This window comes from Boleophthalmus pectinirostris, unplaced genomic scaffold (assembly GCF_026225935.1).
Source record: "Boleophthalmus pectinirostris isolate CB_2022bp ecotype Guang Dong unplaced genomic scaffold, ASM2622593v1 HiC_scaffold_21, whole genome shotgun sequence".
NCBI classification, from domain to species: Eukaryota; Metazoa; Chordata; class Actinopteri; order Gobiiformes; family Gobiidae; genus Boleophthalmus; species Boleophthalmus pectinirostris.
The window spans coordinates 19,636,086-19,659,299 of NW_026571175.1; the positions used below are offsets into that span (position 1 = coordinate 19,636,086).

The window sequence follows — 23,214 nt, forward strand, 5'->3', positions numbered from 1 at the left end:
AGAAGAACCAAAAGGAGAGGAACTGCTCGTCTCAGTTGCTGATGAGCCAAAGGATGTACCAAAGGCTAGATGAGACAAAGCAGTACAATTTACTTTAAAGTGTAAATTTTACATTACTGTATTACAAAACAACACAATGTACAGCAGTTACCTTTGGGCTCCACTTTGGCTCCAGGTTTGGGTGCCTGACAAGCAACACACTGGACATCGTCAGCTTTGTTACACAATAAACAAACATCACATTTCCATGAGCCTTCAGGCTTCTTGAACTGGTCTGCAAATGATGGTAATGATGGTGCTGCAGAGGAGGCAGCCACTGGGGGCACTGCTGTGGTTGTTCCTGATGCTCCTGATGCAATAAATTAAAGATTTAGATCATAAGAATTATACAGTGATTACATCAATAGATCATGTTAAGACAACATTACCAGGTTTAGGTGTTGTGCAGGCCACACACTTTGAGTCCTCTGCCTTATTCTGCACCATACATATGTCACATTTCCATGAGCCTTCGGGTGGTTTGAACTTGTCCCCAAAGCCGAACACAGGAGTACTACTGGCTAATGTTGGTGCTGCAGAGGAAACAGCCACTGGAGGTGCTGCTGTGGTTGTTCCTGATGCTCCTAACGCATGGAAAAAAATAAAGTTTTAGATAGCTTTCACACTGGGCAGAACGTACTGACCACTCTGATCAAAGGCCCTAGCGGCAGTATTCAGCAACAGCCGCATTCTAATGGGCAGTAAACAATGCTCTAAGAAAGCCTGAAACAGGTGGTCACAGAGCGGTGAACAATGTCGTGAAAGCAGTGGTGAGATTTTCACTGTGTCTGTGCGTAAAAGTGCTTGGAATTGGATCAGAAAAGCACTTGGATCAAAGGTTATAATGTAGGAATGGAAGCTGCAACTGTCCTTTTGCAACATGCATGCAGTCAGCAGAGAGCGTTTCACATGGCTCATAATTCAACCAATGGGGACAGTGAGTGGTGCATGTGAACATTAACTAATCCAAAAATGAATTAAATATAACTAAATCTAGTGTGCACTGGGGACACTCCACAGAGAGCAATGAACAGTGATCACATCAATTGATCATGTTAAGACAACATTACCAGGTTTAGGAGTTGTACAGGCCACACACTTTGAGTCCTCCGCCTTATTCTGCACCATACATATGTCACACTTCCATGAGCCTTCGGGTGGTTTGAACTTGTCCCCGAAGCCAAACACAGAAGTATTACTGGTTAATGATGGCGCTGCAGAGGATATTGCCACTGGGGGCGCTGTTGTGGTTGTTCCAGACACTCCTGATGCAGTAATTAAAAAAACAAAAAAACAAAAACAAATTTAGTTTTAAGAATTAACAACGATCACATGAATAGATCATGTTAAGGCAACTTTACCAGGTTTAAGCGTTGTGCAGGCCACACACTTTGAGTCCTCTGCCTTATTCTGCACCATACATATGTCACATTTCCATGAGCCTTCAGGTGCTTTAAACTTATCTCCAAATCCAACTGTTCCTGTAGAAACAGGCTCTGGACTCGGGGAAACAGTTTTAACAGCCGAGAAAGCAGAAGGAAGAGTAAGAGATGACGTGAGTCCAGTCCCAGGCTTCGCCGTTTCACAAGCCACACACTTCACTGCCTCTGGTTTATTATGAACCAGACATGTGTCACAGTCCCAGGTTCCCGCTGGTTTGGAGAAGAGTGATCCGAACCCTACAGAGGAGGAGTTAATGCCCGTGGAGGGAGGTGCAGATGGTTTACTCTCAGAGGGTTTCAGAGAAGAGGTGTTGGGCTGAGGAGCTGAACAGCACACACATTTCATGTCTGTAGGTTTGTTCCGCACCAAACAGACGTCACAGCTCCAGCCTGGCTGCGGTTTGAAAAGGTCTGATAGTCCTGATGAAGAGGAGCTTGTGGAAGTTGAGGAAGGGGTTGGTGTCTTTGAAGTCACATCTGCAGCTGATGCCTTAGGCGTGACAGGAGAAGAAAAGCCTAGAGAGAGGGTGAAATACAAGCAGGATTTACTGTCAGAGTTTAGAAGTGGTTTTGAAAACCCCTCAGTGTATCCACTCCATTCATTTGTGAATAGCGGTATGCCACACCTGAATCCTAACCACCACCATAAAATACCCTCAATTCCCTCTCTGGAATTTATGTTTTACATTGTCAACAAACTGAGGATAGCTCGTGTTATGCAGCAAATACATCAAGACAGTTGTTTTAGAAGTTTTTAAGTCAAGGTGTCGCTGGACTCCACTGCTCCACACACTGGAGCTCTAAAGAGGCAGGAGCAAGAGAAGGGGATCAGTCTCTGGGCACAACAAGACACATGCACCCTAACAGGAAGAGACTTACATTAGACTTCTTTTAGACAGAGGTGAGATGAATGAGATATCATCACCACTTTGCTCTGTGGTTTTAAGCAGCAAAGGAAAGCTAATGAGCCAACACCCCCCCTCAAATAGCAGCCCATTATTGACAACCTAATAAACTTCAACACATCTACACCTTAATAAAAAAAAAAAAGGAGGACTCACCCGGATCTTTGAGTAGATCCAGTACACTGCCTGTCTTTAGGGTCTTTGCTGGTTTGAAGGGTCCTTCAAACTCTTCTGTGCTTTTGGTTGTTACTGGTTTCACTGCAAAAAAATATATCATTGTGATTATGGTGTTTCACATTATAAATTAAAAAACAATGTAAATAAGTTCAAACCTGAAGCTGAGACTGGTGCACTGGGGTTGCCATTTGACATAGAGGGCCCCAACTTTGCTACAGGTGCACTGAAGGTAAATCCAGCCTAAAAATCACAAATTATTAATATATCAGATTCCCAATAAATTCATGCAATAGTATGAGCATACCGTAGGGGAAAAGGAAGGTGGACTAGCAGCTGTTGCTTTAACAATGGGTGAAGAAAATGTGAATGGTACACTGGGTGGAGTTGAAGCTACGGTTGATTCCTGTAAAAGAGAAAAGATGAATCACATACAGTATCCAACACTGTACTCTTCATAATGTCTTTAATGTAATTAACAAACCTTATTCACAAGTTTGTTACTTTCTTTGACAGGTGTTCCAGTCAGTGTGGTGGGGGCGGGGCTGGATGTGGTGGTGGTTGTAGGAGGCACGGGAGAGGAGAAAGTGAAGGTAGGCAGTGCAGAGCTGCTTATCGGAAGTGAAATGGCAGGCAGGTCTGGTGCCTCAGCAATCTAATGAGACAAAAAAGATAACAATGTTAAGTCCACTGCACTGGGAGCACCCCAGCTCCCGGTGCAGTGGAGCAGTGAAGTGCCGTATCTGTGCTGCAAGTTTCTATGATCATGATTTTTTATCTCTCTCTTCTGAGAGCAATGAATGGTGCTGCAGGGTTGAATGTTGGTTTGTATCCAAAGCATTACAACTGTTCAGGTTGAATTGTGTGCGTTTCAAAAAAAATGTCATGAGAAATCTCACCTCATCATCATCTTGACGTTTTGAGGAGGGTCGTGCAGTGCTCCTTTCCCTCTTCATTTTCCCCCCTCCAGAGACCGCTGCACTGGCTGCAGGTGTGCTGGAGAGGGGGTAGATTTGAGCACCAGAACCAAATGTGCTTGGGAGGGAAAATGATAACTGAGTTTTTCACTATACTTAAACAATCCAATTAAACTGGCACAAATAAGATGTAATACCTTAAAGATGGTGTCATTTCTGGTAGTTGTGACGATTGTCTTGTTGGCTGTTGAAACAAAGAAAGAAGAAGAAAATAATATAATATCTACCATACTTGCTTTGTGCAGAGTAATTATAAAATAATCATCAGAAAATATGAGCAAAATGCAGTACTGACTGTGTCCCTAAGGGTCCTGTCCATTGTTCGGCTCCCTGCCCCAGGGGTGAGACTGGGCTTGAAGGACACCGAGCGGTTTGTTGACAAAGGTGCTGCTGAGGGCACCGTCAGCTTCTGCACTGGTGGGAGGTTTTCCATCTGGATCAGATAGTGGTATAATTATATCAGTTTCAAAACTGCTACTTATTTAAACATACAGCTTTTTTTTTAAAATTAAACCATTTACTAACTACAAAAACACAAGACAGGTGTTAACAGTTGTGGGATGTGTAGAGAATCCTGTTAACTGTAACAGAGGCCAACAGACAGCAGACAGGAAGACACACAATAACAAATGTTACAAGGTCACTACTATGAAGCTACTGTGGTTCACATCAGGAAAAATTATTTAAACTAAACTTAGAAAGCAAAAAATTCCATTTGTGATAAAGGTGAAGGCAAAGTCAGTACTTACCCGTTTCTTTTTTGCTTGAAATGGGGAAGCCTCTATATTTGTGCCATCCAGTGACTACAGAAAGTCAGTTTAAAGCAGTGTTGGTCATTGAGTCATTATGGGTTTTATAATATAAATTATAATAGCATTATCTTATGGACATTAATTTCAGAACTTACTGCTGACAGAGAAGATGCAGCTGTTGATGGGATCCTCCTTGCATCCTGTGAGAGAGAAAATTAAAAATTACAGGCTTGAAAAGACTTGATGGCAGACTGTAAAAAATGTATTGTAATATATGTAATTACAGCTAAAGGACTGGACATGCGCTCCAGAGACTGCAGGATACGCCGTGCAGTGGCACTCGTCACACCACAGGGCTGAGCACCAGCCGGTTTGGCCTTTATCTGTCTTCTCACTGGGGCCTACACAAAAAACAGGTCATTTCACTCTATAGTAACACAGAAATTACAATGAGGACACAGACCTGGTAAGGTGTCCCAGGACGAGATCGAGCACTTCTGACAGCAGCTGCGCCTCCATACGTTGTTTTTCCAGGATAGAATGGAGAGTCTCCAAGCTGACTTGAATTTAAGATTGTGCTGTTTAATGTAGACTACACAGAGAAGGAAATCATAGAAACGTTAGATTACATACATACATATAGACAAATCACATAGATATTAAAAAGAAACCTGTAACTCACATTAGATGAGTTGCCAAAGACAGACAGGTTAAATGACGGCTTTTTCAGACTAGCCTGCGATGACTGAGGACCAGAGTTTGTTCGGTCTGTCTCAGGAGACCAAAGCTGAGGAATTGATGCTGTTTTAGAGTTTGGAACATCTGTAAAACATTGAGAAAATAAATGCTGGCTTTCATTTCAAAGAAAGTTATTAAGTAACCTATTCTTCAAAAGCATGATGAATACATAAAATTGTTTTTTTCATCTGAAATTGCTTAATACCTTTGTCCGATGCCCGTGATGAGAAGCCACTAGTTGTGGAAATATTATCATCCTCATGCTCATGCTGTGAGAGGTTGTCCTTGATTTCTTTGACCAAGGAGAAGCCTGTTGAAAAAGGTCCAGGGGCTGAGGAGGTGGAAGGCTGGGAGAAGAGGCCAGTGGATGTCCCAAGAGCTGGAGATGAGGCGTCCATCGGGGGAAAGTGGAGATGAGAGCGGCTGAGGGGAGGCCGTGAGAGCACATACTCCTGAAAGTTCAGGGAGGCACGACTCGTCGAGGGCTCTGAAGGAGACAGTAATATGAGCCCTGAGCTGCTCTGTAGTGGAGCTGGTTGACTGACAGTGCACTGACCTGCTGAACTGGTGCTGGGCTCAGGGGAGTGTCGCCCATCTAGAGGACGTGGACCCTCTTCACTGCCATTTGGAGGAAGAGTCACCTCACAGTTCTGCTCAGTTCCATGTACAGCAGCTCCTGGTGAACCTCCTTCATTGTTAAAATATCTCTGCAGCCATCCTGGAACAATGCTCTTCACTGTGTCAGTGACTCGGCTGATCAAGCCTGTCTGCTGCTACAGGAAAAAGAAAAAATTAATAATCGTTTTATTCAACCTTTACCTACTCAACATGATTGAATTAAGACCTGTTTCAATTTTGTATTTTTTAAATCAATCATCATATGTAATGGATACAAGTTTTAGAATGATGACAAATTAAGACCATTGCCATTGTGATAAAAAAGTAAATATTATATAGTTTGATTGGGAAAAAGTCCTCCAAATGTTGCAAATAACAGAAAGCAGAGACCTGTTGTCTGACCAACAAACGGCAAAAGCAAGATACCCAAGTGCCCAATATACTGATCCATTTACAATAAATGCAAGCTAGTTTTTAATGCATTTTAAAGAATTTAAATAATGGAATGTTTGAGAACAAACTAAGACATTCGAATAGCCAATGGTGTGATAGCAAATTTACTTGCTAATAGATAGTTCTGTATTTAACCAATTATTCTAGGTGTGTATATTGCATTTTAAATGCTACATTTCTATTAAAGAACTTGTAAGATGTTTTAACTGAACTGTGTACAAGAGTCCTGACCCAAGTTCATTCAGGGACTAGATTTGACTGCTCTGTTGTATGCACAGATGCTCCTACAGCTGTTCTGCCAGTTGTGATACACTCGTGAGCCATTTCATACATCTGTGTGCAGCCCTCAGCTCAGAGGTGGCGTTTGCTTACTGCTCCACAAGATCTATTTGATTACCCCTCCGAACTCAACAAACTGCCATTGTGTTTTTGGGCAAGCCACTTGACCCACCTGGTCTCCAGTGTCTGTAGACTTGTGACAAACTATGAGTATGTTTGAGTGTGCAATATTTTGCATGTGAATGGGGCAATCTATGGATATTATTAGACTAGGCTACATTGCAGCATTTAACATTTCATGCGTGTTCATTAACGTACTGTTGCTAGAAAAATAAGCAAAAGAAATCTAAAACATTAAGGTTGACTATGTGCACATATTTGCATAGGGCTTAAAACTGTTTTAAAAAATCTGTAAACATGGTAGGGGTCAAGGAAGTTATAAAACTGCCTAAAGCAAATGCCTGTATTATCTTCATAACTTAGGCACAGTTACATGAGTCACATGTTTCAAACTTCAGCAGATGTTTTAGTCAGTCATCTTGTATATGGCTGAGATAATGAAATGTTATCAACAATTCCTTGTTATGAAGTTGTCCTCCTTCAATTAGTAGTAGACCATGCAGGGGCCCCTCACGATCTGCTTATCTGGAAACTACACCTACACCAAGAAGAAGTTTGAACTTTAACCCGTCACCACATCTGCCCGAGTTCTCGTTTGCCATAGTCCCTTTCCTTTAGAGCTGATGTTCAGGGTTTATGTGTCTTAAATTGTTAACATTCATATGGAGCACAATAAACCAATGTGTGCGCTGGGTAACTGCACAAGTGATTTGCCTTATTTTTTCAAACGATCCCATTTACAATATTCAGATAATATTTTATAAATGTGCTGGGCATAAGAAAAAACACTATAAATCTCTTAGTTTAGGTTTAAGAATCACACAAAAAGTAATCATGGGCAGATATATAACAGTATATATTACATGGGAAGTTTGTTTACTTAATTCATTATTTTGTAATTTTTATATATATATATATATATATATATATATATATATATATATATATATATATATATATATCAGGCAAAATATTCAAATTTTGCAAGGGTTTCAGCTTCCTGACTGTGGCATTTGGATCACTTTTTACCATTTTGTTATGGTTTTAATTGTTGATCGCTATTGCAGCAGTTTTAATTTGTCATCTTTTTGAAACCCATGTATTGATATTCCTCAGTATTTCACATCTAATCTAGCTATGCTGAAACCCCCCCCCCAAAAAAAAACCTGGGTGCAAGGTTAACTGTTGCAGAATAAATGGTGGTTTACTGCATTTACTTGGGTATTTCCATAATATAACTTGTAAAATACTTGTAAAAGTAGGAGTACTAGTTTTTAAACGCAGAAGTGAAGTTTATGATCTGACTGTCACTTCACTGGTCCATGGTCTGTGGATATATAACGCAATCTAACGTTGGAATAATCTTTGTCGTTAGGAGTGTTTTACAAATATAAAAGTTACATGCTAACTGCATAAAGTTTTGCAATATTCAAGGTTATGGGTAAAGGTAAACACAGTGCATATGTGAGCGGCAACCTGACGCACACAGAGCCATGTGGGTTGGAGCCAATGATTCCTGCGCAATCCAGCTGAGATTTAGCTAACATTAGCAATGAGGCAGTTAACAGAGGCAATAGGAAGCAGACATTAGCCAAGTTTAACTTAATTCTATACACAACTTGTGCCAATTGTCATTTTGAGTTTGACTATGCAGCTAACTAATAATGACATCTCTAAAAACAAAGCTGTGAAAGTTAGGATCTTGAGACAACAATGCACCGCTCGCAGTTAGCGCGCTACTTAGCTTTAGCAACATGAGCTAACTGTTACAAATCCACTTCCTTGCTTTCCTCAAACCTCGAACAAAAACAGGACAACATTGTCGTGCTCCCCAAATAACACTTTAAGGTAAAACTACAACAAAACCCGTTCATTACCACGATCCTGACATGACAGGCGAGTTTTAATTTTGTTGCTCATAAGTCTACTTGCTAACATATCATCATTTCCCGTACATGCTAACAACGCGTGGAGGCCACGAGCAGGCCACAACTGCCTTCATGAAAACAATAACATAGACTAAACAAATGTCACGCCACAGTTAACGGCGCTTGGTGGCTACAGGGTTCCCTCTTGACTACTTTGTTGTAGTTTACCTGTTTATTCTTGGCATAGGGTTTAGAAGCGATGTGAGATCTCCTGCTCCTAATTTTCCCTCCACCCGTGGCTGCCATGATGGCCCTAGTAGTCTGCGGTCCGGCGGTGTTCGGCGCCGGATAGCTGTCATCCAGCACAGCAGCCCATCGCTGAGGAAGTGTGGGAAATGTAGTCTTGTGCCCAGCGAAATTACTATTGCTTATCACCTGCCTCAAACTGTCAAATTATAAACTACCATTGCCATGGAAATCCGCCACAACCATAGAAATACTGTTAGCTACTGGAATAATACTAACGCTTTTTGTGTGTGTGTGTTTAGATTTGACATCTAAGACATGTAAACATTTTAAAACGTAGCCTAACCCTAAAATAAGGAATAAATAAAGTTTCTTATCAGTTCAGTAAGGAACGTGAACTTTTTATTGTCTTTATATATATATATATATATATATATATATATATATATATATATATATATATATATATATATATATATATATATATATATATATATATATATTTATTTTACAATGCCACCTGAACCTTTTCATTTTGCTATACTGTGAATTTAGACTTCACATAAAATAATAGCCTTTCACACAGTTATAGCTCCTTTTGTTGCTATAGAAACTGAGAAAAGATTGGGGAGCATCTTATGTGCCTCTTGTCTGTGTACTTTAACCAGACAGACTTTCCTGAAAGTCAATAAAAGGCTGAATATAAAGTTTCAAGATTCCTTGTTGAAGGTCAAAGTATATGACAGCTAAACTAAGATTTGACAATCACATAAATTGGCAATGTTATTGAGTCTGGCTACTTGATTCTCCTGTATAGTAGGAAGAAGAGAGAATTCATTTATAGTGTGTGACATCATCAAATCCTAACATGAACAGTAGGCCTATTGACGGATGGTTACCTTAAAAAAAAACAAACAAACAAACAAACTGATAATCCTGATTACCCTGATGCAAACTGTTGATAATGATTCCAATAGTACTTTAATAATAAGTCTTTCCCAAAGTCTAGAGCGCAGCAGCCCCATATTTCAATCTGGAAATGTTATTTTCATTTATGTGCTTGACAATCTCTCGGACCTCCTGAAGTGCCTCTGAACCTCTGAAGCCTACAGGGGAACCACCGCTATAATTCATTAGACTACAATATTTAAAAAAGACCGCTTTATATGTTCAAATCATGGATGTAAAATAATTGTTCGAACTCTAAAAATAATATTTTTTCTAAAGACACAACAGCAATCCAAAATATATTAATAGTAAATGCTCCTCCAGGCCAATCAAGGCCACTAGGTGGAGTTGGTGCAGTAAACGCCTATTATGAGTAAATGCAGTTATCATCTTCTTCCGGGGTTTGCGCGTGAAACGTTTTTGTTGATATTGCTGCATCTGTCCAAGTTTTAGCGTTTTACTATTTGATATGTTTTTGTGATTCTTGTATATTTTCAAGAATACTTCTATGCTGTGTCGGGTTTTATTCTAAGTAAGTCTAAGTAACAACTCAGTTATTAGTATTATAGCCAGTAGCCTACTACGTCTCCTATTATTTAAGAATCGCTATTTGGACTCTGCTTTGTCTTTCTGACCGTTGCTGTTATCGTCTACAATGTCTTTATGTATCGTAGATTTCAGAATCATGATGGCTCCAAGGTGCTTGTTGTTGTGTCTGAGATGCAGAAATCTTCTTGGCACCAGGATTTCCACACAGCATTTGTCCCATCTCATGCAAGGATGTACAGCCTCATTACCTTGTGAACAACAAACGGGAATAATGATACAGATGTGCCATTACAGTTCTGTTAAACATCTGCAGATATTAACCTCAGCAACAGATTTTGTATCTAATAAAAGTTGTGTACTGCAGGACCCAAAACAGGCAATAGGTACAATGACTACATTATTTACTCATCAAAAAATATTCACTTCTATTTAATTTGTTTTAGTCTTAATCTTTTTGATTTAATTTCCAGATCTTGACGCCAATGTTGAGCTCTCAGCGTTGGAAGAGATTGATGATGAAGAAGCTGTTACAATCTCTGTTCCCACAGCTCTGCCTCCATTATCCACGTCACTCAAAGACTATGTTGACAAATCTGAGACTCTGAGTAAACTTGTACAGCTAGGTATTTAAATGTAGATACTATTAAGATTTTTATCTTCATGAACATGTGTTTTTGATTACGTTTTCTTTGCTAGGTGTCAATCTTTGGAAGCTTGAACAAAGGCCTAATGTGGGCTCTATGCTTTTGAGACTTGATTATGATAGAGATGTTGCATCAAAGCTGCTGTTTTTAAAAGATATTGGGGTTGAGGACTCACGCCTTGGCTATATCATCTCACATAATCCATTTATTCTCACGCAAAATTTTGAAAACCTGGAGACAAGGTAAGATGTGCTAAATTTATATAAAACTAATTAACTAAAGTCTAATTACTAACTAATTACTGATATTTGCATTATTTGTTTGATATATTTGATTGCGTTTGCAGGGTGAACTACCTCAAATCTAAGAAGTTCAGTCTAGAGACAATAGCATCAATGGTCTCCAGAGCACCATATCTGCTCAGCTTCAGTGTGAAGAGGCTGGACAACAGGATGGGCTTCTATCAGCAGCAGCTCAACCTAAGTGTTGTCAATGTAATCATATAAACTTTTAATTTTTATTATGTCTTTAAACAGTGTAAATAGTATGACCATCTTTTCCAGACAAGAAATATTGTTTCTCGTCTACCCCGATTGTTGTGTGGTAGTTTGGAGCCTGTGAAGGAAAATCTGAAGGTATTTTTATTACTACTACTACTACTACTACTACTACTACTACTACGACTATACTTGCTTGTTACTTGGAATCAAATATACATTTGTTGAAATTAGCCAAGTAAGTGTATTGGTTGTAATTGTATTATGTACACATTCTTAGGTATGCGAAATAGAGCTTGGCTTTAAAAAGAATGAGATTCAGCACATTGTCCTAGCTGTCCCAAAAGTGCTCACTGCAAATAAGAAGAAGCTAATCCAAATATTTGATTTACTTCACAATACCATGAAGGTGCCCCATCACTTGATTGTTAAGTTCCCACAGGTAAACCATGAAATCTATATTAATTTTAATATCTGTCTAATGTCTGTGTATTTGTAATTTTCTATGGTAAATATAATTTCTCATAGGTTTTGAATACAAAATATTTGCGTGTCAAGGAGCGACATCTGTTCCTTGAATATCTGGGGAAAGCTCAGTATGATCCTGCACAGCCAAATTACATTGCCCTTGACAACCTGGTTTCTTTACCTGATGAGACCTTTTGTTCTGAACTGGTGTCTGTCAAATTAGAGGATTTCTATTTGTTTCAAAAAACTCTGTAATATAACAAATAGTAACCTAGATTATTGACTGTAAATTGTAAAATAAACTTGATTTGACAAAATGATGTCTTTCTTCGTGTGTTGTCAGCTTGACTGTTGTACTCAACACAATACATTATGTGCTGTAGTCATGGCTTATACCTCCATAATTGGAGTAGTCTGTTGTAGTGTCATGTCATGTATGGTAGGGTTATTAACTTGTATAGTAACTTCAAGTTTTTTTCTTCATCAGTTATCAAGAATGCATTGAACAGCATATCCTGATTTGCATCAAGCCTTACATTGAAGCATATCATACAACAACGCAAATTTATTAAATTATTATTATTGCGTTTGCTTTAATAGATCCATGGTTCAAAGCATTGCGCAGTTTCCCGTCTATGACCTGAAGAGTCCTTACCCACAACCCACCGCGGCAGCAGTTTTCACAATTCAACATGGCGTCCCGAGCACCAGGTAAACTCTAGTCGTCCTTTTAGGATTTTATTGTTGTAGACGTGTTGTAAAGCCTCATCTGACTCTATATTACCTTAGATGGATTGATATCGATTGGTTTAAAGTAATTATGTATCACATTTGCTTGTATACTTGATTTTGTACTTTCAACCTGGGTATGTCCTCTGGTGTCCCTGTGCTAGCTGATGCTAACAGAACTCCCATATTCGCGTTAGCCCCAATGCCAGAAAAATTAAAAACTGGGACACAGCCACGTCGGGGTAGTTGATATAACTAAAATTGTAAAAAGAGGGCGCAACATTGTCCATTCTCGACTCACTTGTGGGTCAGTATGTACTGAATTTTTTCCTTATGGTCATTTTCAAGCATGGTTTTCAACAATTACGTGTCCCCCTCTTTACTGCTGACAGGTGCCAAATTGTTCAAAAATAGGGACACCTGAGGTTTTTGCTGTCAAATCACTGGTTTTGAGTATATCTGTTGGAACATGGGATACCAGGCTCATTGTCTAAGTTAAATAGGATCGTCTGGTCCCCCTACATAAGATAAACGACTTTTATGTAATTTTCACTTTGTGGCTGATGAAAAGCTAGTTTGTGTGGTTCACCTATTAAATTGTGTTGCAATATGTTGACAGTGGCATCAGGCAGACTCCTGATGGGTGTGCGAAAATGGTACTATAACATGGCGGGCTTCAACAAAGTTGGTATGTGTTGCATGTATAACCACATTTACATATCTACTCAGAGGCTCAGTGGTGCTCATTATTTACTTTTATCAGGTTTAATGCGGGATGACACACTGAACGAAGATGCAGATGTGAAAGAGGCTCTTCGGAGACTGCCCGAGAATGTGTACAATGACAGGATGTTCAGGCTCAAGAGAGCCTTGGACCTCTCCATGAAGATGCAGGTCCTCCCCAAGAGCCAGTGGACAAAATATGAAGAGGTATGTTTATAATCACATCAATCCATGACCATTAACATTCTGAGTAATCAGATATTCCAAATAGATGTGCAAGTAAACATACACCAAAAATCACATCTGAAGTATTGCAATCCAAACATCACATGTTAGTTCATTAATGCATTTGTAAGTGTAAAAGAATAAGAAATTTTTACATTTTGACCCAAGCATCCAAACCTTTTAATATTTGATTGTTTTATTTTGCTGTCTTAAAAGCTCTGAAAGAGATCAGATTTAGCCATTTACATACATTTTTTAAATCTGGCAGTTTCAGAAATAATGTTTGTGTGCATGCAGACAGTGACACGTAATTCTCTATAAACTCACTGTATATTAAAGTCACTTTTGCCTCCCCAGGATGTGAATTATCTCACTCCATATTTGGAAGAGGTCATCCGTGAAAGGAAGGAGAGGGAAGAATGGATGAAAAAATAGATCACTTTGCATATGTTATTTCTTTTCTTGACTCAATGATCCACTGTAGTATTTGTGTAATATCTATAAAACTGCTCATTCAATGTAAATTTAAATAAATACTTTATTCACACAGAACAGGTTATATGTGTTATTGGAGTTGAACTTGTTGTGCAACACTATATTGTAAACAAAAGCTTGGGGTGAACACAAGACCCTGTTTTTACAGCATTCCTAACATGCTACCAGCTGTAAAAACATCAGGAATGGTATCATTAAATAAATAAAGAGCTTTATAAGCCTATGTACATTAACATAGCAGCTTAAAACTGATTTAGACACTTGTGACTGTGATAAGTCATTTATTTATTTCCCAGAGTGCCCACACACATGGCCAGCGCTAAAGGTTAGTCATTTTTATGTGATTGTGATCTTCGGCTGTTTACTTCGGTTACAGTACCAATAAATGTCCCAATGACCGAATTAAATGATTTTAACATGGATACTCCTAGCTCATTGCTGGTTTCATTAATGTCTGCATCAAAAGCGCCTAAAAGAGGTGTGCACACCTCCACATCACCTTTACCTGCCCCTTCGAGAATCCCAATCAGCTGACTTCTAACTACCTGAAACAGCTCATTGTTGTACTGTATTAAAACAGAATCTTCAAGAGGATATGTGACATCAATGGGATAGCATTCACGAGGGATTGGTAATTCTATGTACCTTAATTTTGGAAAACCTCCAGATAGGACAGAAAATAACTGTCTCAGACCCGTGGCTGTCAGAGGGTTCCCCAGGAACTTGAGCTCCTCCAGGTTTTGACAGCATGCGAGAGCATTCATAAAAGCTCCCATGTGTTCATCTTCTATCCCACACTCTTCGACTGTAAGGCTGACCAAAGAGTTTGAACAGCGGCTGAGAAGTTTGTGGAAAGATGTGGCAAAACGGATGAAGATGTCATGTCCGCTGATGTCCAAACGAGTTAAACTCTCACTGTGGAGACTGTTGGATAGATAAGTCATGTCCACACGGCTCAAGCTGCAGTTAGCCAATTCCAAGCACTTCAGTGGTGTATTCAGTGGGCTGGAAAATTATGAAAGACAATGTTAAAGCAATAGAAATAATTTTAATTGAACAGACTGTATATTATTACAAATTCTTAAAGGGTCTATATTATGCTGTTTTGATGTTTCCTTATCAAAAACATACCCAGAGATGTGTTTTGTTTCATTTACTCATATTTACATACAAACCCTGCAGTTCTTCTCTCAAACGGAAAACACTCATCTACCTTGTGATGGCATGTGGTAAGATAGGAAGTGCTCCACTGTGTTTTTAAACTCCATACACCTTCACCAGAATGATTTGGATCATTTCAGCCCTGGAATTGCCAATTACTAATAAATAAAATGTAAAAGGTATCTGTTCACTTAAACTACCTCTTCAACAGAAAGAAACAAAAAAAAAACCTACAGTTAAGACTCACAAGAGTCAATTTTTTGTAATATAGGACCTTTTAAATTGAGTGTTAAGTTGCTTAAGTTGTTCATTTGTGGTCCAGTATTTGCATTTGAATCATAACCTCAGTCAGGTGAGAGGCAGCTGCTTGTCCTCAAGTTGGCTTTGAGTCAGTCACTGTAACAACAAAATACCATGCAGTGTTGACCAGCAGCTACTGAACAGCAATGAATGAATGTTTGGGATTAAGCTGATCCTTCTGTACACTATAACAATTTTAAGTAACACCAAGTATGTAATGGGAGTCGTTGAAGATGTCCATCACAACTCATTTTAAAGTTATACAGAGCAAACAAGGACACATCTGCTGTATTTGTGAGTAGGGCTGAATGATTTGGGAAATAATATTGAATTGCAATTTTTCTAACAGTCATTTTGGATTTATGTTTTATAATAGGGTTTTGTTCAAAGTTCACATTTTAAAAGGAGAGTATGACTGAAATGACTAACCACTTGTATTTGTACAAATCTGATTTGCTAAGAGTCTGTTCATATTATGCTTTCGATTTGATATGTTTTAATCTTGCAGCCCTAATTGAGAGACAAAGGTTTATATTGTTAATAAAGCTCTATCCAAAATGATAGCACTGCATTAAACTATTCAACTTAAACTAAATATTTTTATTCCACCTACCCAATAATTGTGTGCAGAGAAAGGTACTCATTTTATTTAAATTATATTCTACCTCATAAGACCTACAGTTTTTATTACTACTAAGTGTGATATTACTTACTGCAGTAGCCTGCGCAGTTGTCCTGTGAGTGTAGAGAATCCCATGTACAGCTCAGTTAGTTTGGTCAGCTTTGACAGGAGCTTCCCGATTGTGTCTAATAGCTCTGCATCATCCAAACTCCTCCTCACGTCAAAAGCTCCGGCCGGCAGAGTCAAAGACTGAATGTTTGGAAACTCTACTCTGGACAGTAGGACTTCCAGGTGCGCGGCCTCAAGGGGAACATTGTGTACCACTTCAAGTTTAATCATATTCTCGGGCTCTGCTAGTCGAACAACATAAAACAGCTGTTTGAGAGCAAGGGAGTCAGCTCTAAAACCATCAAAATGAAGCTTTAGTGGACAGCAGCGAAGAAGGAGCAAGGCCTGGGCTACCGGCTCATAGTTGCGACCTGTGACAAAGCCGTTAAAATGGATATCAAGGGAGGTCTCAAAGGCAGTGTGAGATACGCTGCTGTCTTGCATCGCCACCAATGTCTCGTAACACATTTGGGTTAGGAGCAGTGTTCTTGCCCATCGGCCTAGAGTGGACTTGCAGGGACAGATCTGGTGTTCAACATCCCTCAAAGCTGTCAGGTCCACTCTATGAAGAACTTTTGCATATGTTTTAGGAGGACACAGCACATAAGCCTAAAGAAATGCAGTCAAAATAACAATTAATCTAAACACTTTGATTTCTATATAAATGCATAAACAAGCTGTAGTCACAATGACTAATTAGGTACCTTGAGACCAGTTACTACAGCCTCTAGACAAAGGCGGCAGGTGCTGCAAGTGAGGTCCATTTGACAGTCTGCAGTCTTTCCCAGAAGTTTTTGCAGGTTGAGTTCAGGCAGTGGCCAGGTCTGGACAAGAGCATGAAGCAACTCGGCCTGCTCGTGAAGATAGCATGCTTTAAACAGAAGTGGATAGAGGTTAAAAGACACACTTGTGAGGTTCTCCATAGCAGCAGGACCAGAGTTTACAAAGCACTCTGCAGCAAGGAATCGCAGTGACTTCATGGTTGCGGGTTCAATCCCTGTTGTACCAATGAGCTTTTGTCGGTAGCAGCTATCAGAACACCACTGTCGTCTTTGTTTTTGTCTGTCTGTAAGCTCTGAACTTGCATCGGACCAAGCATGCTGTGATAAGGCATGGGTCCCGTGGTAGGTAACAGGCAAGGGGCTATTTATAGAAGCAGCTGTCTTACGCCCCTCGCCTGGTTCAGTGTCTATTTGCAGTTTTCACCCAGAGTTAAGCAGGAACAACATCCAAGCTCCAGTTGAGGATCTGTCACTATGCACGCCGCTTCATTGTGAGGATAGCACTAAAACAGAATAGACAAGGCAACAATCCTTTAAGCCCCAGAAGAGATTAATGTAATTATTTCTGTCTGCTATTTGGCTTTAAAGGGCCCATACTACACTATTTTCTGATCTTTGTTATAATGTTCTTTCCTCATCAAAAACATACCTGGAGTTGTGTTTTGTATCATTCACACAAGTTTAACACACAAATCCTGCATATTTAGGCTGTGTTCTTCTCTCAAAGATCATCCACATTGTGATGTCATGTGGTAATACAGGAAGTGCTCCACTGTTTTTAAAGTCCATACACTTTCATTAGAATCATGTGGATCATTTCAGCCCTGGAATTTACAGTCTAGGTAGCTCTTAACTTGAAAACTACCACCCTAGGACATCACAAGGTGGGACAAAGTATTTTGAGCTTTGGAGATGTAAGCAGACTAGTAATAAAGAGTTACTCAAACATGTGTGAATGAAACAAACACAATAAAAAAACTCAAAACTTAAATCTGTCAAGAGTCAGTTGTGTGCAATATAGGCCCTTTAATAAGACTGCTTGTTGTCCTACAAAAGCTATTATTTCAAATCCACAAAACAAAACATGGATATATAATTCCTTCACATAATTTCACCTTTATCAGTGTTGGATGTAGTTGATATTTCCCATCATGCCGCATGGTAATGGTGATGGTGGTGATGGTGGTGTTCATGTAGGTGATGGTGTCTTACTAAAGTGGAACATGAGGAAGAGGAGAACCGAGGAGCTGTTAAAATATCACAGTCTTTCCCCCCCTGGTTATAACAGCACATTGGTCTCCGAGGTGACACGTGATCCTGTGGTCGCAGCCTTTTGCTATGGGAGCGATGAACAGGTCTGTTTGTGTTATGCTTGCAGCTGGAGGAATGATGACGACACAAAGATGAAGGATGCAGCCCATGTGATCTGCCGGACTTTTCCTCTTTCCACACTGGTCTAGTTTTCTGGGAGTTATGCGTAGATTGAGAGATTTGCATGCAGTTTTCAACTGTTGCCACAAGATGGTGATGATGAGTGGGAGGTTTCGGATGGGTGCAGTCTGTTAAGAATAAATTGATACGTTTTAATACATTGAAAGGTGTGCAGGTTCATGGGCTCACTTGTTAAAGAAAGAATAATCATTCCATAACTTGCCTTTATTATCAAACTTTGAGGTAAAATTTTCAATGCCAGCAAGATCCAGGTAGTGGTTTCTGCGCTCAATGTTTTCCCCTACACAGTACAGTCTTCTCATGGGTCTTCTGGTCTCCTCACATGGACTCAAATCTAAATAAAGTAATTTAATAATCTTGTCATTGTATTAACATATGATCAATTACATTACTGTAACTAACGTTTTGACAGAACCACCAGAACCTCTGGTTTAACAGTTTATCCCATGTATCTTATAGTTTACCAAAGTTACCATTGTTTTGGTCATCAGAAGAACTTAAGACTATCTTGATCTTCAATGTTGCGGTGCTGTCTGTAGCTGGTTTAACTGAGGCATCAATTGCCTTACATACTCCATGCAAGAAGTTGGACATATCCTTCACAAAAAAATATTATTGTGTAAACAATTACAATTAATTAAATAAACACTTTTTGCTAAAATAATTTACCTCCTTGTTGGAATTGCCACTTTCATTGCACAACATGAACAGCCATTCTTTTTTAGGATCGTCAGTAAATGTGTTTCTCTCCTGGTTCCAAATAAATAATAAGTTGTTACATTACGTCACATTTTACAAACATCATATAAACATTATACTTACAGCTAAATTCGTGTGTTCATTATTTGAATATTGACTCTTGCCGAGCCCTTGCTCTGGTGGTAGAGTAACTAAAACGATTAAAAAAATACATACTTGTACATACTGCAGGCAGAAATGTTTAAAATGTTTATTCAGTTACTACTTACCATTCAGTAGGTAATTATTACTGTGTACATCCTTGTGCATGTTCTGTAAATAAAGAGAAGATATATTAAGTAAATATACAAATTCAATATTTTTCCACCTTAGGTTTACCAAATGCTCTTGAAGCTATTTTTTAGTTCTGGGTTTGAGTGATTACATGTGTTTTTCCAAAATGTAATAGGTCTTGATTTCATGCCAGCCTGTTTTACAAATGTCACAGAGCCATGCCAGTTCATTAGCCACCAGATTGTAAGAAATATTTTACTCCACAAATCCAAGATACTCATTTCAAAATCATCTGAAACAAAGTCAGATAAGGCGCTCTAGGAATGCAGCCATTTGTCAACATCTACCAAACACAAACAGTTCCCCTCCACGCCCTTCTCCGTCGGACATGCTCCATTGACTGTGATGCTTTGATGCTCAATATTCCCACTTAAAAGTAGTAAACAGATAAGTGGTTTGGTTTGAAGTAAAATCTTACTTGATATCGCTACAATCTAGAAGCAGCTCCTACAAATTACTTATTTTAACATTAACAATGTCTGCAAAATGCCAAACTTCATACATTTGGAAAATCTAATGACAGGAAACAGTCTGGCTTTAACAAGCTTTAAGAAACTCCCCACAAGCTTTTAAAACCATCTGGCAGTGTTAGACATTTCCCTAATACTACAAGCAAATAAGAATCCATCACAAATACAGTATAAAGTATATGTTTCAGTATGTTTAAACCCCCTCCAGTGACTTCATCTTTATTTCAATTAATGCCATGTGAAACAATCAAAGGACCATTACATTTGATCCATTATAGCCTCCTTAAGCCCCTCAGTCAGTGTCTGGCCGTTCTAGGGAAAAGTGGTACCAGATGTGGGCATAAAGAGTCTGCTGTTTTGGAGGGGGCGGCTGAGTTGCACTTCAAACTCCAAAGTCTCTTTATAGAGTCAGTGGAGGAAAGGGGTGGAAGAATAAATAGACGACTACCTGGATGTGATGTGGGCAAATAGTGTTTATCCTAAAACTGGCCAAGTAAGATGAAGCCAGTCTGGTTTGGAGCTGCTACTGCTGCTTTTTGACCAGCCTTAAAAATACTTTCATGTCATGTGTTATTTTCCTTAGTGCCAAACAAGACCTCACTGAAATGTGTTTGAGTTTGAGGCACTTGCGTATATAGACCAGTCATTGTGTTCAATTAAAACACTGAAAAAAACATGTAAGCAGTCTGTCAATGGGAACTCTATTAGTTGCCTGTTTTGAACATCAAGTCATTTATGAGAAATTATCATAAACATATTCCAATTCTTACCATGGACAGGTTTTCTTTATTGCTAGGGATGAGTTCCACCTCCCTTTGCCCGTTCAATAAATTGGACACAAGAACACCACCTATTATAAAGAAAATATTTATAAAGAGTAAAAATAATTTTGAAACTCCAAAGTACACCATCCAACTGTAAAGATAAGTGCCATACCTTCAGGGCTCTGTCTGCATTTTGAGGCTGAACAGTTAAACAAAAGGAATTTATGAGAATTTACAGTTACACTGAAAATTAGATAAATTATTTTATATAGAAAAATAACAAACTTACAGAATTTTGAGTGCAGTTTTCCCATGGTGCTTTTCCACAAACAGCAATTCTTCCTTTCCCTTGGAAATGAAACGATAAGCTAGAATTTACACTCCATGGGAAGCAGTGGACGAGATACTACTATTATCCAAACGTGCTCACGGGGATTTCAGATGAGGGCATAATCCAAGAGTGCGCAGGCTGTTCAAGATGTCATCTGTTGAGTACTTCCTGCTTTGGGGGGATTGTGAGGTTTCAAATTACACTTAATAAAGCTCCCCCTTTTAAATTTGGGTATAGAAATAAAGCATAAAACAATTAAAAGGTATAGTAGTTTTTACACAAAAGCATCTGTAACACAAACCAAGACCTACAGAGCATCTTGAACATCTTTATTCTGTAAATCAGGGACTAAAATCATCAGTTTTTTTACTATCTTAATATCCCTATACATGTCCCTTCAAATAAAGACTAAAACTAAACTAAACTAAACAGTAGACCAGAATATTTGAATAACTTGAGTGTTAAACTTATTCCAACTGCAAGAACTGCATTAAGTAGTCTAATGTCACATTCATTTTATAGGTAGATTTCTTCAATATTAACATGAAATAAGCACCAGTTAGCAACTACAAAGCTATAAATTATATGGACAAATCAAAGGAAATATTACTTTAAAGGGAAAGTTTATTGATATTTACAAAAATCTAATTGTAATGAATTATTCTTCTTTAATAGTGCTCCACGTTGTTAGTTGCTGTTTGTATAAAAACTACAAATCCTGTCCTTTCAGTCAGTATAAAATGGGTTTACTTTCCATAAATGTACAAAAGAAATGTCTTTAAAACAATAGATCCAGTCTGTTGTAAATCCTTTCAGCATGTACCACTGATGGGCTCTTTGACGGTAAGAGCTGGAGTTGGTCCAATATGTGTCCAAATGTAGCCTCTTTCTTGTCGAATGGGAATAGTGGGGAATGGAGACGTCCGAGATTTGAAATACTCAGAGGGCGCATGGCACACAAACTCCAGGTACTCCATCTTCCTGGGCAGGTCCTCCTCTGGACCTAGGAAAAACAGTTTAACAAGCTATGTTAGCCAGAAGAATCCTCAGATTACCAAACACTCAATTATGTACTTCAAAATGATTTACCAAGAATATATGTCCCTGGGTCAAACTGATCCTTTGGACTGGCCTGAGTGGGGATTAACCATGTCAGGGCTGCACTCTTTTCACAATACTGATCTTGAACAAAGCCACGTATCTGAGCATAATATGGTTTTCCATCCTCCTCATCTGTTACTTTGATGACATCTCCGGTCTGGTAGTACACACCCTAAATAAATACACAGAATCGTATATTTTGTACTGCTGCATGTGTAATACATTTTGGAGAAATAATTATACCTTGTAGAACACAGACTCAGATGTTATAAATGTTGCAACTGATTCTGGTGCTTTGATTGGCTGAACAATAAAAAGAACAAATGTCAGGTAAGATATTCCAAGGAATATGCCATTGTGCCTACTTTAGTTTATTGATTACATTTTTTAGTTTAAATATGTGTCTTCTCCCTTTTCCTTTTGTGGACACCTTCTTTTCAGATGCTGGGGCTTTATACTTTGTGCTTCTTAGGCGTGCGGACCTTCGGTGAATCTCCTGCTTGGACTGAAAACAGACATGCACATTTCAATAACACAGAAATAATAATAATAGAAATAACAGAACACTTGTGCTTATTTTGCAGTGATTGGCTTACTATCCCCAATCCATCTGCCAATGATCTAAATTAAAACACAATGTTCTGAATGTTAAATACTGCGTCCTCGAAAGCAAAATGATGAACTTTACAAAAATAAAAGAGACAGGTCCAAACCTGCTTGCCCCCGCCATTGCTGGGTTGTGTTGTGGAGGACAAGGAAGGTCCCGCTGTCCCGCTGCTGCTGCTTTTCCCCGTGCAGTTGTTACACAGTATTTCACCTTGGTTTCCCTTTTTCCACATTGACGAAGAGTTTGTCTTGCAGACTGCACAACATGGCTTAAGCCCGAGTGGCATTTTGTTCCCAGACGGAAAATAACGATACGAATAAAATATAAACAATACACTGTGGATGCACTTATAGCCCTGTTAGCAAAGGTTTAAAAGCGAAATGAAAACACCGATGCGCAGGAATAAAGATTAACGTATAGAGCACAAAAGGTCACAACACCTGCAACTGTGATTCTGGTAAAGTAATAATAATTGGAGAATTGTAAAGAAAAATCGTGGCCATTTTTGCAGCACAAACTTCTTCTTCGTGTTCGAGCTCCACCTCTTCTTGTAACTGCAAATTATTAGAGCGCTGTATCTGGTCAGCCCATAGAA

At 38.9% G+C, this 23,214-nt stretch overlaps 6 protein-coding genes across 11 annotated transcripts in view; 2 read left to right on the plus strand and 4 right to left on the minus strand.

The window, feature by feature from the left end:
- nup153 (nucleoporin 153) overlaps window positions 1-8,752 on the minus strand; it is a 12,394-nt gene extending 3,642 nt beyond the window's left edge. For 2 of the 4 annotated variants that reach the window (XM_055157649.1, XM_055157647.1), the window contains exons 1-20: window positions 8,594-8,752; window positions 5,584-5,800; window positions 5,233-5,514; window positions 4,972-5,111; window positions 4,753-4,881; window positions 4,574-4,690; window positions 4,445-4,489; window positions 4,287-4,340; window positions 3,833-3,970; window positions 3,675-3,721; window positions 3,460-3,595; window positions 3,045-3,215; window positions 2,868-2,966; window positions 2,719-2,803; window positions 2,543-2,644; window positions 1,401-1,997; window positions 1,110-1,304; window positions 429-623; window positions 152-349; window positions 1-65 (exon numbers count right to left, since the gene is read on the minus strand). The exon at window positions 1-65 is cut by the window's left edge and continues 826 nt beyond it. In XM_055157649.1, coding sequence (XP_055013624.1) covers window positions 1-65; window positions 152-349; window positions 429-623; window positions 1,110-1,304; window positions 1,401-1,997; window positions 2,543-2,644; window positions 2,719-2,803; window positions 2,868-2,966; window positions 3,045-3,215; window positions 3,460-3,595; window positions 3,675-3,721; window positions 3,833-3,970; window positions 4,287-4,340; window positions 4,445-4,489; window positions 4,574-4,690; window positions 4,753-4,881; window positions 4,972-5,111; window positions 5,233-5,514; window positions 5,584-5,800; window positions 8,594-8,671 — 3,090 coding nt within the window. In that variant the 5' untranslated portion in view covers window positions 8,672-8,752. The remainder of the gene's footprint in view (window positions 66-151; window positions 350-428; window positions 624-1,109; window positions 1,305-1,400; window positions 1,998-2,542; window positions 2,645-2,718; window positions 2,804-2,867; window positions 2,967-3,044; window positions 3,216-3,459; window positions 3,596-3,674; window positions 3,722-3,832; window positions 3,971-4,286; window positions 4,341-4,444; window positions 4,490-4,573; window positions 4,691-4,752; window positions 4,882-4,971; window positions 5,112-5,232; window positions 5,515-5,583; window positions 5,801-8,593) is intronic. The other 2 variants (XM_055157648.1, XM_055157646.1) reach the window with 2 other exon arrangements.
- Window positions 8,753-9,952: 1,200 nt separating this feature from the next.
- On the plus strand, window positions 9,953-12,037 carry mterf3 (mitochondrial transcription termination factor 3). 2 transcript variants are annotated; one of them, XM_020932828.2, is made up of 8 exons: window positions 9,953-10,091; window positions 10,234-10,491; window positions 10,579-10,731; window positions 10,805-10,994; window positions 11,099-11,246; window positions 11,316-11,387; window positions 11,530-11,691; window positions 11,778-12,037. In XM_020932828.2, exons 2-8 carry the CDS (start codon window positions 10,245-10,247, stop codon window positions 11,970-11,972), a joined length of 1,167 nt encoding a protein of 388 aa, XP_020788487.1. In that variant the 5' UTR covers window positions 9,953-10,091; window positions 10,234-10,244; the 3' UTR covers window positions 11,973-12,037. The 2 variants fall into 2 exon arrangements, with proteins under 2 accessions (XP_020788487.1, XP_055013625.1); XM_055157650.1 differs by lacking the exon at window positions 9,953-10,091 and having other exon boundaries at window positions 10,098-10,491.
- A 296-nt stretch (window positions 12,038-12,333) lies between these two features.
- On the plus strand, window positions 12,334-13,946 carry LOC110167465 (cytochrome b-c1 complex subunit 7). Its single transcript, XM_020932820.2, has 4 exons — window positions 12,334-12,428; window positions 13,066-13,134; window positions 13,210-13,376; window positions 13,752-13,946. The coding sequence occupies exons 1-4, from the start codon at window positions 12,410-12,412 to the stop codon at window positions 13,827-13,829; spliced, it is 333 nt and encodes a 110-aa protein (XP_020788479.1). The 5' UTR covers window positions 12,334-12,409; the 3' UTR covers window positions 13,830-13,946.
- Window positions 13,947-14,075: 129 nt separating this feature from the next.
- Window positions 14,076-17,060, minus strand: lrrc14b (leucine rich repeat containing 14B). The gene is made up of 3 exons (XM_020932861.2): window positions 16,785-17,060; window positions 16,064-16,689; window positions 14,076-14,894 (listed from the first exon to the last, which is right to left on the minus strand). The coding sequence occupies exons 1-3, from the start codon at window positions 17,058-17,060 to the stop codon at window positions 14,216-14,218; spliced, it is 1,581 nt and encodes a 526-aa protein (XP_020788520.1). The 3' UTR covers window positions 14,076-14,215.
- Window positions 17,061-17,235: 175 nt separating this feature from the next.
- On the minus strand, window positions 17,236-21,045 carry LOC129410161 (protein naked cuticle homolog 2). Of its 2 annotated transcripts, XM_055157653.1 has the most exons (11): window positions 21,011-21,045; window positions 20,870-20,928; window positions 20,753-20,779; window positions 20,587-20,666; window positions 19,283-19,325; window positions 19,137-19,204; window positions 18,984-19,064; window positions 18,788-18,911; window positions 18,517-18,648; window positions 17,978-18,421; window positions 17,236-17,365 (listed from the first exon to the last, which is right to left on the minus strand). In XM_055157653.1, the coding sequence occupies exons 2-10, from the start codon at window positions 20,892-20,894 to the stop codon at window positions 18,012-18,014; spliced, it is 990 nt and encodes a 329-aa protein (XP_055013628.1). In that variant the 5' UTR covers window positions 20,895-20,928; window positions 21,011-21,045; the 3' UTR covers window positions 17,236-17,365; window positions 17,978-18,011. The 2 variants fall into 2 exon arrangements, with proteins under 2 accessions (XP_055013628.1, XP_055013627.1); XM_055157652.1 differs by lacking the exon at window positions 21,011-21,045 and having other exon boundaries at window positions 20,870-21,005.
- A 472-nt stretch (window positions 21,046-21,517) lies between these two features.
- On the minus strand, window positions 21,518-23,150 carry gatad1 (GATA zinc finger domain containing 1). Its single transcript, XM_020932819.2, has 5 exons — window positions 22,726-23,150; window positions 22,395-22,517; window positions 22,256-22,315; window positions 22,001-22,184; window positions 21,518-21,914 (listed from the first exon to the last, which is right to left on the minus strand). The coding sequence occupies exons 1-5, from the start codon at window positions 22,903-22,905 to the stop codon at window positions 21,724-21,726; spliced, it is 738 nt and encodes a 245-aa protein (XP_020788478.1). The 5' UTR covers window positions 22,906-23,150; the 3' UTR covers window positions 21,518-21,723.
- Window positions 23,151-23,214: the final 64 nt, after the last annotated feature.

Bases quoted from the DNA above. Each gene is read 5' to 3' on its own strand.
- mterf3 (XM_055157650.1), top strand. From the start codon at position 10,215: ATGTCTTTATGTATCGTAGATTTCAGAATCATGATGGCTCCAAGGTGC. The intron at 10,995-11,098 runs GTAAGATGTGCT...TTGCGTTTGCAG, and splicing joins TTTGAAAACCTGGAGACAAG to GGTGAACTACCTCAAATCTA. The intron at 11,247-11,315 runs GTAATCATATAA...CATCTTTTCCAG, and splicing joins TCAACCTAAGTGTTGTCAAT to ACAAGAAATATTGTTTCTCG.
- LOC110167465 (XM_020932820.2), top strand. The intron at 13,135-13,209 runs GTATGTGTTGCA...TACTTTTATCAG, and splicing joins GGCGGGCTTCAACAAAGTTG to GTTTAATGCGGGATGACACA. The intron at 13,377-13,751 runs GTATGTTTATAA...TTGCCTCCCCAG, and splicing joins AGTGGACAAAATATGAAGAG to GATGTGAATTATCTCACTCC.
- lrrc14b (XM_020932861.2), bottom strand. From the start codon at position 17,060: ATGAAGTCACTGCGATTCCTTGCTGCAGAGTGCTTTGTAAACTCTGGT. The intron at 16,690-16,784 runs GTACCTAATTAG...GCATTTCTTTAG, and splicing joins CTGTAGTAACTGGTCTCAAG to GCTTATGTGCTGTGTCCTCC. The intron at 14,895-16,063 runs GTAAGTAATATC...ATAATTTTCCAG, and splicing joins CAACTGCGCAGGCTACTGCA to CCCACTGAATACACCACTGA.
- LOC129410161 (XM_055157653.1), bottom strand. From the start codon at position 20,894: ATGGGAAAACTGCACTCAAAATTCT. The intron at 19,326-20,586 runs GTAAGAATTGGA...CTTTATTTACAG, and splicing joins ATAAAGAAAACCTGTCCATG to AACATGCACAAGGATGTACA. The intron at 19,065-19,136 runs GTAAGTATAATG...ATTTGGAACCAG, and splicing joins ATGAACACACGAATTTAGCT to GAGAGAAACACATTTACTGA.
- gatad1 (XM_020932819.2), bottom strand. From the start codon at position 22,905: ATGCCACTCGGGCTTAAGCCATGTTGTGCAGTCTGCAAGACAAACTCT. The intron at 22,518-22,725 runs GTTTGGACCTGT...GTCTGTTTTCAG, and splicing joins GCAATGGCGGGGGCAAGCAG to TCCAAGCAGGAGATTCACCG. The intron at 21,915-22,000 runs GTAAATCATTTT...TGTTTTTCCTAG, and splicing joins CCCAGGGACATATATTCTTG to GTCCAGAGGAGGACCTGCCC.